At 38.4% G+C, this 15708-nt stretch overlaps 1 protein-coding gene across 3 annotated transcripts in view; it reads right to left on the bottom strand.

Moving 5' to 3' along the window:
• The window catches only part of krba1 (KRAB-A domain containing 1), an 80105-nt gene that overhangs the window by 55898 nt on the left and 8499 nt on the right, over window positions 1–15708 (bottom strand). For all 3 annotated transcript variants that reach the window (XM_062957776.1, XM_062957775.1, XM_062957777.1), the window contains exons 2-8: window positions 12127–12289; window positions 11847–11951; window positions 8761–8856; window positions 6318–6479; window positions 4029–4145; window positions 1371–1514; window positions 981–1124 (exon numbers count right to left, since the gene is read on the bottom strand). In XM_062957776.1, the coding sequence (XP_062813846.1) occupies window positions 981–1124; window positions 1371–1514; window positions 4029–4145; window positions 6318–6479; window positions 8761–8856; window positions 11847–11951; window positions 12127–12289 (931 nt within the window). The remainder of the gene's footprint in view (window positions 1–980; window positions 1125–1370; window positions 1515–4028; window positions 4146–6317; window positions 6480–8760; window positions 8857–11846; window positions 11952–12126; window positions 12290–15708) is intronic.

The following is a 15708-nucleotide window of genomic DNA, read 5'->3' on the forward strand; positions in this document are numbered from 1 at the left end:
AGTTCAGTGATAGCCAACCTATGACACGCGTGTCGGCACTGACACGCCTAGCCATTTTTGCTGACACGCTGCCGCATGTAGATTCATTGGGTGTCTATGTCTTTTGTGGCCAAATTCGGTGTGATTTGGTCCAGTGGTTTTGTTGTTTACTTTATGGGAATTATGCACATTACATTTATATATAGAGAGAGAGAGATTATCATTATATCATTCTACTATTATTCTATTATTATTGTAGTATATTATCATATTATTACTATTATATTATTATTCATTATTCATGACTACATTGAAACTACAACCGAGAGAAATCAGTGTGGAAACTGCAAGAGGTACCATAGATGGTTGTACATGGAAATAATGGTAGTAAATAGTTTTTGATTTATTAAATACAGTTATATATTACAACTAGCTGTGCCTGGCCACGCGTTGCTGTGGTATTGTCTGGTGGTGTTGGTGAGAATTTGTTGAGGTTGTGGTGGTATTGAATGTCTGTTGTATGGTTGTTTTTATGTTTAGTATGCATTTGGTTGTTTGTGTACTGTGAAAGTGGTGAGGGTAGAGGGGGTCTATGTGCAGAGCTTAGCCCTCTAACTGGCAGCAATTGGATAAAAACAATTCTTCCTCTCCCTCTAATTAGGACTTTATTTTTCTTTTCTTTTTGTTGTATCAACCTAGAGGTGTGGATGATGCGTTGTGTTGTCAAATTTCAAGGTTGGGGGCCCTGTAGTTTTCTTGTTTTGTGCGTCGCCCTGATGCCATTACTCTTTTATATATATAGATTATACATTTTTGTTATTTAAACTATACATAGTGCGAAATTATGGGTTTTTTCTCGAAGTGACACACCACCCAAGTCATGCTAGGTTTTTTGGTGAATTTTGACACACCAAGTGCAAAAGCTTGCCCATCATTGCCCTAGTTCAATCCTTGTCATTCCGGCGTTTATACATTCAAAATGCAATTTGGAAACAACTCACCTTGGATGGGGGGGGACCCTCCGCTCCCCACTTCCCTCCTCTGGACGGGGGTCTCTCTGTGGGACACGGGTTGGGGATGATGGACAATGAGGTTCTTTAGGCACTTCAGGAGGCCGCGCAGGGGCTTCTCTTCCGCTTTGCTTCCTAAATAAAAGCAGGAACGAGAGAAGAGGGAGGAATCTGTTCCGGATTTTAGTCTGAACATTAAAAGTAAAGACCAGGCATGGGCCAACTTGGGCCCTCCGGGTGTTTTGGACTCCAACTCCCACCATTCCTAACCGCCGGTAGGCGGTTAGGAATGGTGGGAGTTGGAGTCCAAAACACCCGGAGGGCCCAAGTTGGCCCATGCCTGGTGAAGACAAATATAATCTTTCTTCCATTGACGTTTACCTTTATGGGAATGTTCTTCTACACCAGCTTTTGCCCTGCTTGGTTCAACGCCTCCGCTTGCAAATCCGCCCGGATTTTCTTGCTTTCCGCATTTCATATCCTCCTCTTCCTCGTGAACCAGGGATCCCGCCAAAGTTGTGTCTTCTACAACAAACACAGGATGCATTATTACACCAAGGATGCATTTTCTACACTGTAAAATGAATACATTTGGACACCACTTGTGCTGCCATGGCTCAATGCATTGGAATTATAGTGTTTTGGATTCTGATTTGTTCTGTTCCTGGTTTGAAAGTGTCATTTCCTGTGTAATTGTGCAGTCCTGACTTTGAAAATAGTTGAGACTCCATATTAATTAGAAAAACTAGAGTAAAGCATGCTGCCAGCAAAGACAATAATTGCTTTTATCCAATTGCTGCCAGTTAGAAGGCTAAGCTCCTCCAACTTGGTCTCCTAGCAACCCAATAAAAAATAATAAAAACACTATAAAATAGTTAAAAACACTAAAAAATCAATACAATAAAATACTATAATAACAGAAAATAACTAAAAAATAATACAAGAAAATAATAAAATATAATAAATAAAAAGATAACTTACAATAAAATTAATTAAAAAATACAAATAACGTCAAATAAAAATTACACAACAATTTTTAACCAATACCACCACCACTTTGCCACAGCAACGCGTGGCCGGGCACAGCTAGTATATATATATATAAATGAGTGATGGCATCACGGCGACCAACAAAACAACAAAACTACAGGCCCCCCAACCTCGAAATCTGACAACACAACCCATCATCCACGCCTCTAGGTTGATACAACAAAAAGAAAAGAAAAATAAAGTCCTAATTAGAGGGAGAGGAATAATTGTTTTTATTCAATTGCTGCAAGTTAGAAGGCTAAGCTCCTCCAACTTGGTCTCCTAGCAACCCAATAAAAAATAATAAAAACACTATAAAATAATTAAAAACACTAAAAAATCAATACAATAAAATACTATAATAACAGAAAATAACTAAAAATAATACAAGAAAATAATAAAATATAATAAATAAAAAGATAACTTACAATAAAATTAATTAAAAAATACAAATAACGTCAAATAAAAATTACACAACAATTTTTAACCAATACCACCACCACTTTGCCACAGCAACGCGTGGCCGGGCACAGCTAGTATATTATATTATTAGCACAGTACAATATTAGCATTATCTATTACTATATTGAACTATATCACTATACTGTAATATTATATGTAATATACAACATATAATTAATATTATTATATGGTATTATTATTAGTATTATATTGTATAACATAATATTATTATCAATATTATATTATATACAATATATAATATTATTTAAAATGATATAAAAATATTATATTATAAAACTGAGGGCGGGGGCCAGGTAAATGACCTTGGAGGGCCGCATCCGGCCCCCGGGCCTTAGTTTGGGGACCCCTGTTCTACACTGTGGAATGAATGCAGTCTGGCACCACTTGCACTGCTGTGGCTCAATGCAATGGAATGATAGGAATGGTTTGGGACTCCACGTTCATTGGAAAACTAGAGCAAAACATGCCGCAGGGTGTCCCTCCCGCAAAGGCAAAGTTGTCATGTTCCTGGCTTGGAGGTGTTGTTTCCTGTTTAATTGTGCGGTAATTACTTTGGAAATAGTTATTATACTCCCCAAACTTTGTTTTTGTGGCAGAAACTATGTTGAACAGGTGGAGGCTTGATGAGATATTCATTGCAAGACTAGAGCAAAATGTGCTGCAGGGTGTCCCTTCTACAGTGACGTTTTTTGCAGTTTAATAAACTTTTCCCAAGTTTTTACAATAGCGCCAATTAGGAAATGACATAGATAACCTGGGAACAAAACTCATGTCACATAGTGTAATGCAGGGGTCCTCAAACTTTTGAAGCAGAGGGCCGGTCCATAATCCTTCAGACTGTTGAGGGGCCGAATTATCATTTGAAAAAAAATACAAACAAATTCCTATGCATACTGCACATGTCTTATTTGTAGTGCAACAACAACAACGACGAAAGAACAATACAATATTTAAAAATGAAAACAATTTTAACCATCATAAACCTATCAGGATTTCAATGGAAAGTGTAGGCCTGCTTCTGGCCAATGAGAAAGTCAAGTTAATTAGGATTGTTGTTGTTGTGTGACTTCAAGTCATTTCAGACTTTGGCCAAGCCTAAGCCTAAAATTAATTATTTATTTACTGCATTTATTTACTACATTTATATCCCACCCTTCCCACCCTGAAGGGGACTCAGAGCAGCTGTATGTACATACAATTTATTATATTATTAGCATAGCACAATATTAGCATTATATATTACTATATTGAACTATACCACTATACTATTATATAATACGTAATATATAACATATAATTAATATTATTATATGGCATTATTATTAGTTATATTGTATAACATAATATTATCAACATTATATGTATATACAATATATTATATTATTAAAACTGATATAAAAATATTATATTATAAAACTGAGGGCGGGGGCCAGGAAAATGACCTTGGAGGGCCGCATCCGGCCCCCGGGCCTTAGTTTGGGGACCCCTGGTGTAATGGGCCCTTTCCTCTGTGCTTTGGAGACTCACCTTTGCAACAGGTGTCTTGGGTTTGGGTCTCTGCACCTTCTTCCTCAACGGGGCCAGAATCCGGACTCGGGGCCACCAAAGGGTCCCATTGGCTCTCCTTTTGCTCTGTATCTTTCTCTTCAAGCACAAAACACATACAGTCAGTCCCCAAGTGACGAACAAGATAGTTTCTGTAGGTTTGTCCTTAAGTTGAATTTGTATGTGAATCGGAACAGGGACATTGTATATGAATCAAAGTGGTGTTGAACGGGCTGGGCTGTGGCGCAGGCTGGTTAGTAGCCAGCTGCAATAAATCACTATTTATTTTATTTATTTATTACATCACTTCTACCCCGCCCTTCTCACCCATCAGGGGACTCAGGGCGGCTTACAATATAAACATACACATTAAAAACAGTTGTCGTCAAATTTAAAACTCCATCAAGATTAAAAATTACAATAAAATTAAGAATATCCATTAAAATATACATAATTATACATTTAAATATACATACATAATTATACATTTAAATGTACAGTAGAGTCTCACTTATCCAACATAAACGGGCCGGCAGAATGTTGGATAAGCGAATATGTTGGATAATAAGGAGGCATTAAGGAAAAGCCTATTAATCATCAAATTAGGTTATGATTTTACAAATGAAGCACCAAAACATCATGTTAGACAACAAATTTGGCAGAAAAAGTAGTTCAATACGCAGTAATGCTATGTAGTAATTACTGTATTTATGAATTTAGCACCAAAATATCACGATATATTGAAAACATTGACTACAAAAATGTGTTGGATAATCCAGAACGTTGGATAAGCGAGTGTTGGATAAGTGAGACTCTACTGTATATACAAATATACATATACTATGACCAAGAGGTCATGGGTTCGAGGCCAGCCTGTGTTGGAGTGAGCACCTGACCATTAAAATAAAAAATAGCCCTGCTCGTTGTTGACCTAAGCAACCTGAAAAATAAAGTAGAGTCCCACTTATCCAACACTCGCTTATCCAACGTTCTGGATTATCCAACGCATTTTTGTAGTCAATGTTTTCAATACATCATGATATTTTGGTGCTAAATTTTTAACTACAGTAATTACTACATAGCATTACTGCGTATTGAACTACTTTTTCTGTCAAATTTGTTGTATAACATGATGTTTTGGTGCTTAGTTTGTAAAATCATAACCTAATTTGATGTTTAATAGGCTTTTCCTTAATGCCTCCTTATTATCCAACATATTCGCTTATCCAACATTCTGCCGGCCCGTTTATGTTGGATAAGTTGAGTCCCCTTCGGGGTGAGAAGGGCAGAATATAAATGCTGTAAATAAATAAAATAAATAAGTGAGACTCTACTGTAGTTGCATCTATCAAGTAGGAAATGTAGGTACCACTTATGTGGAGAGGCTGATTTAACTAATTTACAACACCATAAAAATCATCCAGCAACATTTGGACAGGGATGAGGAAGTAATCCATCAAGGACTCGGTGTCACAGTGGATGATTAAGCAGCAGCTCCCCCTGTAGCCGGAATCGAGCAGACCCGCAGGAAGCTAGAGAAGGTTAAATAGCCTCTGTGTCTTTCTGTCTGTGTTGTTTGTCTAATGGCATTGAATGTTTGCCATGTATATGTGCACTGCGATCCGCCCTGAGTCGCCTTCGGGGTGAGAAAAAAGGGCGGAATATTAATACTGTAAATAAATAAATGAAATATAGTCGTGTCCGACTCTGGGGGTTGGTGCTCATCTCCGTTTCTAAGACGAAGCGCCGGCGTTGTCCATAGACACCTCCAAGGTCGTGTGGCCACTGGCATGACTGCGTGGAGCATTGGTACCTTCCTGCCGGAGTCGTACCTATTGATCTACTCATATTTGTATGTTTTCGAACTGCTAGGTTGTCAGAAGCTGGGGCTAACAGTGGGAGCTCTCCCCATTCCCTGGATTCAAACCGCCAACCTTCCGGTCAGCAAGTTCAGCAGCTCAGTAGTGTAACTCGCTGTGCCACCAGGGGCTCAGGCTAGATTTACACCGCCTTAAATCCCAAAATCTGATCCAAGATTAGATAATATGAGTCTACACTGCAAGATAATCTAAGATAAGGAAATAACATTAAAGCCCCTTCTACATTGCGATATAAAATCCCCAAGAATGTCCTGAGATTTTAAATAGGCTGCGGGACCCATGATTCTCTGGGCAGAACTCTTCCCAAGTTTGCACTAAAACCCAGAGCGGATTGATTTTGCAGGAGAACGCCGCCGGAAACAGAAGCAACCTGGCTTGCTCACTCACTCACCGTGACCATTTACGGCGATGGGCGCTTTATTGGCCTCGTTGTCATCGGCGTCTGAAGCCGAAACGGGGTCTTGGGGGGCTTTGTTTTGCCCGCCGAGGAACTCGGGGATCTCCTGGACGAGCTTCATGAGGGCGCAGAGGTGGAGGCTGCTCTGGCACTCACCTGTTCGGGGAAGAGAATTGGAAAAATTGTTAGTACAGACCAGGCATGGGCCAACTTGGGCCCTCCAGGTGTTTTGGACTCCAACTCCCACCATTCCTAACCGCCTACCGGCGGTTAGGAATGGTGGGAGTTGGAGTCCAAAACACCTGGAGGGCCCAAGTTGGCCCATGCCTGGTCTAAAGGATTTATTATTATCTTGTTCTTACCTGCATTATAGGGTCACGGGAGACTCACATATTGCAGTTCAATAGAGTACAATAGTCTTTCTTGTCACTGTGCTATTATTGCACACGAAATTACATGTCAATCACTACATGACATGAGTGAACATCCAATGCAGTTTCCCAGAATACTTGAATCCCAAAACCATGATATGAACTAGCGAACCCAAGGCCATGTTGCTTGAACTGAAGAGCAAAGTGCCCTTTAGCTCCCAATAGACAGACATGAAATCATTACGTCTCCCCTGGAATTTTTGTCTTTGTCTTCGGCCCCGTCTACGCTGTCATATAATCCAGGTTGTGGATTCAGATTTGAACTGGATTATATGGCAGTGCACCCATATGATTCAGTTCAAAGTAAATCACTAGCGAACCCAGGCCTGTCTGTAACTTTAAAGCCACGTTGCCTGAACTGAAGAGCAAAGTGCCCTTTAGCTCCCAATAGACAGACATGAAATCATTACGTCTCCCCTGGAATTTTTGTCTTTTTCTTCGGCCCCGTCTACACTGCCATGTAATCCATCTTGTGGATTCAGATTTGAACTGGGTTATATGGCAGTGCACCCATATGATTCAGTTCAAAGTAAATCACTAGAGAACCCAGGCCTGTCTGTAACTTTAAAGCCACGTTGCCTGAACTGAAGAGCAAAGTGCCCGTTAGCTCCCAATAGACAGACATGAAATCATTATGTCTCCCCTGGAATTTTTGTCTTTGTCTTCGGCCCCGTCTACGCTGTCATATAATCCAGTTTGTGGATTCAGATTTGAACTGGATTATATGGCAGTGCACCCATATGATTCAGTTCAAAGTAAATCACTAGAGAACCCAGGCCTGTCTGTAACTTCAAAGCCACATTGCCTGAATTGAAGAGCATAGTGCTCATTAGCTCCCAATAGACAGACATGAAATCATTATGTCTCCCCTGGAATTTTTGTCTTTTTCTTCGGCCCCGTCTACACTGCCATGTAATCCATCTTGTGGATTCAGATTTGAACTGGGTTATATGGCAGTGCACCCATATGATTCAGTTCAAAGTAAATCACTAGAGAACCCAGGCCTGTCTGTAACTTTAAAGCCATGTTGCCTGAACTGAAGAGCAAAGTGCCCGTTAGCTCCCAATAGACAGACATGAAATCATTACGTCTCCCCTGGAATTTTTGTCTTTTTCTTCGGCCCCGTCTACGCTGTCATATAATCCAGTGTGTGGATTCAGATTTGAACTGGGTTATATGGCAGTGTAGACTCATATAATTCGGTTCAAAGTAAATCACTAGAGAACCCGGACCCGTCTGTAACTTCAAAGCCACATTGCCTGAATTGAAGAGCATAGTGCTCATTAGCTCCCAATAGACAGACATGAAATCATTACGTCTACCCTGAAATTTTTGTCTTTGTCTTCGGCCCCGTCTACACTGTCATATAATCCAGTATGTGGATTCAGATTTGAACTGGGTTATATAGCAGTGTAGACTCATATAATTCGATTCAAAGTAAATCACTAGAGAACCCGGACCCGTCTGTAACTTCAAAGCCACATTGCCTGAATTGAAGAGCATAGTGCTCATTAGCTCCCAATAGACAGACATGAAATCATTACGTCTACCCTGAAATTTTTGTCTTTGTCTTCGGCCCCGTCTACACTGTCATATAATCCAGTGTGTGGATTCAGATTTGAACTGGGTTATATGGCAGTGTAGACTCATATAATTCGGTTCAAAGTAAATCACTAGAGAACCCAGACCTGTCTGTAACTTTAAAGCCACGTTGCCTGAATTAAAGAGCAAAATGCCCATCAGCTCCCAATAGACAGACATGAAATCATTACGTCTACCCTGGAATTTCTGTCTTTGTCTTCGGTCCCGTCTACACTGTCATATAATCCAGTGTGTGGATTCAGATTTGAACTAGGTTATATGGGAGTGTAGACTCATATAATTCGATTCAAAGTAAATCACTAGAGAACCCAGGCCTGTCTGTAATTTTAAAGCCACGTTGCCTGAACTGAAGAGCAAAGTGCCCTTTAGCTCCCAATAGACAGACATGAAATCATTACGTCTACCCTCTCCGTCGCTGGCTGGGGTCAAGCACCGGTCAGTCTTGGGGTCAACATCGAGGTGCCAGGGTGTATCCACATCCTTGGGGAAAGAGAGGTCACCTGAAAGCAAAAAAGGCAAATGCTGGTCAGAAACAATTCCACCTGCAACAAGAAGAGGAAGGCTGGGTCTACACTGCCATATAATCCAGACTATCCAATCAGATAATCCGGTTTGAACTAGACCAGATGAGGCCCCATCTACACTGCCACATAAAATCCAGATTATCTGATATGAACTGGCAAATCCAGCCCAAAGCAGATGATGTGGATTATATTCTTTGACAATCTGGATTTTATGGCAGCATGGAAGGGGCTTTATATAATCCAGATCAAGGCAGATAATCTGGATTATCCACTTTAATGATCTGGATTACTGTATATACTCAAGTATAAGCCTAGTTTTTCAGCCCTTTTTTTAAGACTGAAAAAGCCCCCCTCAGCTTATACTCGTGTGAGGATCCTGGTTGGCTTATATTTGGGTCAGCTTATACTCGAGAATATATGGTACATTTATTGTTCTTCTCTATTATTATTTGTATTAATACATTTATTATTTTTCTCTATTATTGTTGCTACTATTACATTTATTTTACTCTATTTTTATTATTATTAATAGCACATTTATTATTTCACTCTGATCTTATTATTATTGCATTTACTATTTTACTCTATTTATTATTACTTGTGTTATTTTCCTGTATTTATTATTATTATTATTATTACATGTATTATTTTACTCTATTATTATTAAAAGGATACATAAGCACATTTACATTGAAGAAGATGAGAATCATGATTTGATCAGAGTTGGACAGTCTTATCTTAAATTTGAGCTTGATGTCAATATTCAAAAACATTTAACCTACTGATGCCTCAATTAATGTAATTTTATTGGTATCTATTTTTATTTCTGAAATTTACCACCCTCGGCTTATACTTGAGTCAATGTTTTCCCAGTTTTTTTGTAGTAAAATTAGGTGCCTCGGCTTATATTCGGGTCGGCTTATACTCGAGTATATACGGTATATGGTTTCACTCCTTGCACTATGGCCCAGTTCACTTTCGTTTAATTCCTGTTTTGTTTTATACTATGTTTTATTATGTTATTGTTACTATTTTACTGATTTACCATGTTATTGTATATATTGGGTTTTACTTTGTTGCATTTTTATCTGCTGATGATACATGTCATGTATGTATTTTATTTTGTTTTATTGTATTGCCTGGGCTTGACACCAGGTTAGCTGCCCTGAGTTGTTGTTGTTGTTATTGTTGTTGTTGCTATTATTATTATTATTTTATTATGACACAGCAAACAAGATAGACATGTTCGTATTATTATTATTATTATTATTATTATTATTATTATTATTATTATTATTATGGTAGTGTACACCCATCTTAAGTCTACACTGCCATATAATCCAAGTCAGAGCAATAATCTGGATTTCGTATGGAAATGCAAATAATAATAATTTTATTAGAGGTTTTTAACTGTGATTTTTTTAAAAAACATACTGTTTATATGTAATCCTTTTTTAATGTTTGCATATTCGTATAGTTTAAATTATATGATGCTTTTATGTTAAGCTGCTTTGAGTCGCCTTCGGGTGAGAGAAAGTGGGGCATCAATAAATCTTATATTTAAATAATAATATTAATAATAATATAAATAAAAATATGTTAAATGGTATGCTGATGCTTTTATGTCAAGCTGCTTTGAGTCTCCTGCGGGAGAGATAAAGCAGGGTATATATATATAAATATAAATAATAATAATAATATTTCTTACCCGCCTCTCCTTGGGGCTTGAGGCAGCTCACAGCATAATTAAAACACATGAACATTGTAAAAATTCTATAAATTCACGTATTAAAATGTATATTTCTATAAAAAAATACGAATAAAACATTTTTCTATAGCATACATATTAAAATTGATGGGCCCACTTTAACAGGCATAACTCAATGCTATGGGATTCTAGGAGTTGTAGTTTGGCGAGACACCAACACTCTTTGGCAAAGAAGGCTGACTAAACTACAAATCCCCTATTTCCATAGCATTGAGCCATGGCAGTTGAAAAGAGTGTCAAACTGCATTAATTTGGTTGTGTAGATGCAACCCTATTTAATGCTGGGCTGGTTGAAGTGCCACCCAGGCCCCATTGACACTTGAACTGCATTATGATGGACAATGTGGAGCTCATATAATGCAGATTGAACTGGGTTCTATGAGTCTACACAGCCTTATAATCCAGTTCAATCCCGAGTGCCTTCGGGAGATGGAGCGGGATATAAATAAAGTATTTCATTTATTTATTTATGTATTTATTTACAGTATTTATATTCCGCCCTTCTTTCTCACCCCGAAGGGGACTCAGGGCAGATTACAATGAACACATACAAGGTAAACATTCAATGCCAACAGACAAACAACATTCAGTTTAGACAGACACAGAGGCATTTTTAACATTTTTCCAGCTTCACGATTCCGGCCACAGGGGGAGCTGTTGCTTCACCGTCCAGTAGTGGCTGTACTTCCTCATTCCTTTCCTCGTGTTTTGCTGGCAGTTTTATGGTGTTGTAAATTAGTTAAATTAGCCTCCCGCATAAAGCGTACCTAAATTTCCCTACTTGACAGATGCAACTGTCTTTCGGGGCTGCATAGGTCAACAGCAAGCCGGGGCTATTAATGGTCGGAGGCTTAACCCGACCCGGGGTTCGAACTCATGACCTCTCGGTCAGTAGTGATTTATTGCAGCTGGTTACTAGCCAGCTGCGCCACAGCCCGGCTATTTATTATTGTTGCTATTATTGTTATTATTATGGTGGTTGTTATAATGCAGATTGAACAGCATTATATGCTCAGTGTAGATTTGTATAATGCAGTTTAATTGCATTGCACTGGATGATATGACCATGAAACACAGCCCAATCTGCATTATAATGGCAGTGGAGACGAGCATAAGTCAACTCCTACCAAATAGCAACTCTCTTGTATGGAAGCATCACAACAAAAGCAATTTGTTGACAGCATCTATTACTTCTTACCTCCGCATTCCTCTTCTCCAACAGCCCAGCCAAGTTTCTGGCCCTCAATGGTCCCTTCCAGTTGAGAGATTAAGCAGGAAAACTCCATTGACGGGATGGAATGACCTGCATGTGAAAAAAGTGTGGTGTGTTTCACGGAGCTGTGACATTAAAAGGCAACACTCGGTCTCCCATCCAAACACCAACCAAGGCGGACCCTGCTTAGCATCCAAGATATATTTGCCCATGCCTGTATTAGCCCCTCTCCTTGCCTTGGCAACATCCAAAAAAGGAGTTTTACCTAAAGTAAGCAGCAGAGAGTAGTTCTCCAGCATCACTTCTTTGTGCAGCGCCTTCTGCCAGCCCTGCAAGGCGGACCATTCCTCCGATGAGAAACTGACCGCCACGTCTTCAAAGGTCACTTCTCCGGGTTCAGCCACTGGCCCACGTGTCCTCCTTGGTTCCTTCAAAAATAACGACAGAGCAATACATTATTTTGATGGTGCATCTACGGCGGTCATGTGCAAAGCCCGGCCCGGGAGCAAATTGCGGTCCATGTTTACATCTCCACCGCCCCACAACCTCTGCCATAAAAATCAACAATATGCAAAAAGTGATTCCCCCCCCCCCCAAGCTCTTTTTTTTTAAGCACTGTATTAAAGGACCTTAATAAAAAAATATATTAAATAAGAAAAAAAAATCAACAATATGCATCCCATTAGTATTGTTGAGCACAATATAAAATACACACATACCATAAAGCTATTTTATATTTCACCAGATGATCGAAACACAGTTTTGAATCTGCATTTAGTGCAAGTGGCACAAGACAAAAACTTTTTGTGTTTGCGTTGCCGCCCTGAAGGCAATGCTTCCCTTTCGCACATTATATGTTCCTCGAGGGAAAATGGCACACTTGTCCCAATGCATAACCTTTCTTGACAGATTGGTGAACTTTTCAAGGAGAAAGTTGTAATCCCAGGTGCATTTTTTTGGCCTGGATCCCTCGGTTGTTTACACTCAACGCTGCAAATATGACAAATGTGCAAAGGGCAGCCAAGGAAAACTGGGCTTCGTCTGTAGGCAAGCAAGCTGGAGCAAAGAGCCTGCTATCTCATATTTATAAATAATAATAATAATAATTATTATTATTATTATTATTATTATTATTATTATTATTATTACTGTATATACCCGAGTATAAGCCTAGTTTTTCAGCCCTTTTTTTAAGACTGAAAAAACCCCCCTCAGCTTATACTCGGGTGAGGGTCCTGGTTGGCTTATATTTGGGTAAGCTTACACTCGAGAATATATGGTACATTTATTATTTTTCTGTATTATTGTTGCTACTATCACATTTATTTTACTCTATTTTTAATTATTAATACATTTATTATTTCACTCTGATCTTATTATTGCATTTATAATTTTACTCTATTACATGTATTATTTTACTCTATTTATTATTATTATTATTATTATTTTACTCTATTTATTATTACTATTATTATTACATGTATTATTTTACTCTATTATTATTAAAAGGATACGTAAGCACATTTACATTGAAGAAGATGAGAATAATGATTTGATCAGAGTTGGACAGTCTTGTCTTACATTTGAGCTTTATGTAAATATTCAAAAACATTTAACCTACTGAGGCCTCAATTAATGTAATTTTATTGATATCTATTTTTATTTCTGAAATTTACCACCCTTGGCTTATACTGGAGTCAATGTTTTCCCAGTTTTTTGTGGTAAAATTAGGCGCCTCGGCTTATACTCAGGTCGGCTTATACTTGAGTATATACGGTATATTATACATTATTTATATTCACATCTATAGATATCTAAGTCAAAGTATAAACAAGCATTTAGTGAAGAAAACTAATCTGGATTGACAGGAACATCATATGTTATGGACAGGAGTAGAGTGCAATATATGTCTCGATATGATATCCCATGAACTTGAATGTATACTGTAGTTATTTTTCTTAATTTGTTTATTCTATTATGCTTATATTTTTATTGTGATGTACTCTGAATATTTCTAATGTGATTATAATACGTTGTAAGCCACTTTGGGTCCCGTGAGGAATAAAAGTGGGATATATAAAGATTTATTATTATTATTATTATTATTATTATTACTACTGTATGTGTGTTTATTGCTTTGTTCGTTTGTTTGTGACACAAAAGCTCCGACGTGGTTCGATGGATCTGTATCTAACCAGGCACACATACCTTTTATTACCTGGCTTTAATAATAATAATAATAAAACTTTATTTATATACCACCCTATCTCCCGGATGGGACTCAGGGCGGTTTAAAATAAATGTGGGGTTTCAGCTAGAAAATCCACCCCAGAAGGTTAAAATAAAATGGCAATATGTTGATAGAAAGGATTCGCTTATAGATATGTATATATGGTAAAGGGGCTCGGTGTTAAAGTGCTGAGCTGATGAACTTGCAGACCGAAAGGTCCCAAGTTCGAATTCGGGGAGCAGAGTGAGCACCCGCTGTTAGCCCCAGCTTCTGCCAACCTAGCAGTTTGAAAAAATGCAAATGTGAGTAGATCAATAGGTACTGCTCCAGCAGGAAGGTAATGACGCTCCATGCAGTCATGCCTATGGCTACATGACCTACAGACAATGCCGGCTCTTTGGCTTAGAAATGGAGATGAACACTAACCCCCTGAATCGGATACGACTGGACTTAATGTCAGGGGGAAAAACTTTACCTGCCTTTACTATGTATATATGCCATGCTTGAACACAATCAAAGGAGGGCACAGTATATAGATAGAAAGGCAATTGAATGACAATTTTTAAAATTATTTTGGAAGGGATGTGTGTTGAACACAAATCCAGACTAATCCAACCAGAGAAGTCAGCCATAGCAGAGCACCTGATGAACCAACCTGGACACAGCACATTATTGGAGAAGACAGAAATGCTGGACCATTCCAACAACTATCATGTCAGACGACACAGAGAAGCCACTGAAATCCACAAGCATGTGGACAACTTCAGCAGAAAGGAGGAAACCATGAAAATGAACACAATCAGTGTTGAAAAGCTCCAAAATCTGGACAGTAAATAAGGAACAACACTCTGAAAACAGGAAAATTCCAAACAGCAAACAATCAGGGCCAGCTAACAGTTCCCAACAAAGGATTTCCCCAGGCAGGAAGCAGCCAGGCTTCCTTTTCCTTAACCTTTTCCTGGTTAATTTGACATTGACTCAAGGTTTCTCCCATCCCAAATTGCTCTCCCACGAATCTGCAGCACTTTTATCAGTTACAGTAGAGTCTCACTTATCCAACATAAACGGGCCGGCAGAACGTTGGATAAGCGAATACGTTGGATAACAAGGAGAGGTTAAGGAGAAGCCTATTAAACATCAAATTAGGTTATGATTTTACAAATGAAGCACCAAAACATCATGTTATACAACAAGTTTGACAGAAAAAGTAGTTCAATAAGCAGTAATGCTACGTAGGTATTACTGTATTTACGAATTTAGCACCAAAATATCACGATGTATTGAAAACATTGACTGCAAAAATTCGTTGGATAATCCAGAATGTTGGATAAGCGAGTGTTGGATAAGTGAGACTCTACTGTACCTCGAGTTTACAACTTTATATAATGTGCACTTTACCTAGCCTATTATTACAACCTCGCTGTTTTTAATTCCATGTTTTATTAAGTCTGTTTTTTATTGCTATAGGTTAATGTTTAAATTTTATAATTACAGTAGAGTCTCACTTATCCAAGCTTAACGGGCCAGCAGAAGCTTGGATAAGCGAATAACTTGGATAATAAGGAGGGATTAAGGAAAAGCCTATTAAACATCAAATTAGGTTATGATTTTACAAAT

The sequence above is a fragment of the Anolis carolinensis genome, chromosome 6, assembly GCF_035594765.1.
Source record: "Anolis carolinensis isolate JA03-04 chromosome 6, rAnoCar3.1.pri, whole genome shotgun sequence".
Classification (NCBI taxonomy): Eukaryota; Metazoa; Chordata; class Lepidosauria; order Squamata; family Dactyloidae; genus Anolis; species Anolis carolinensis.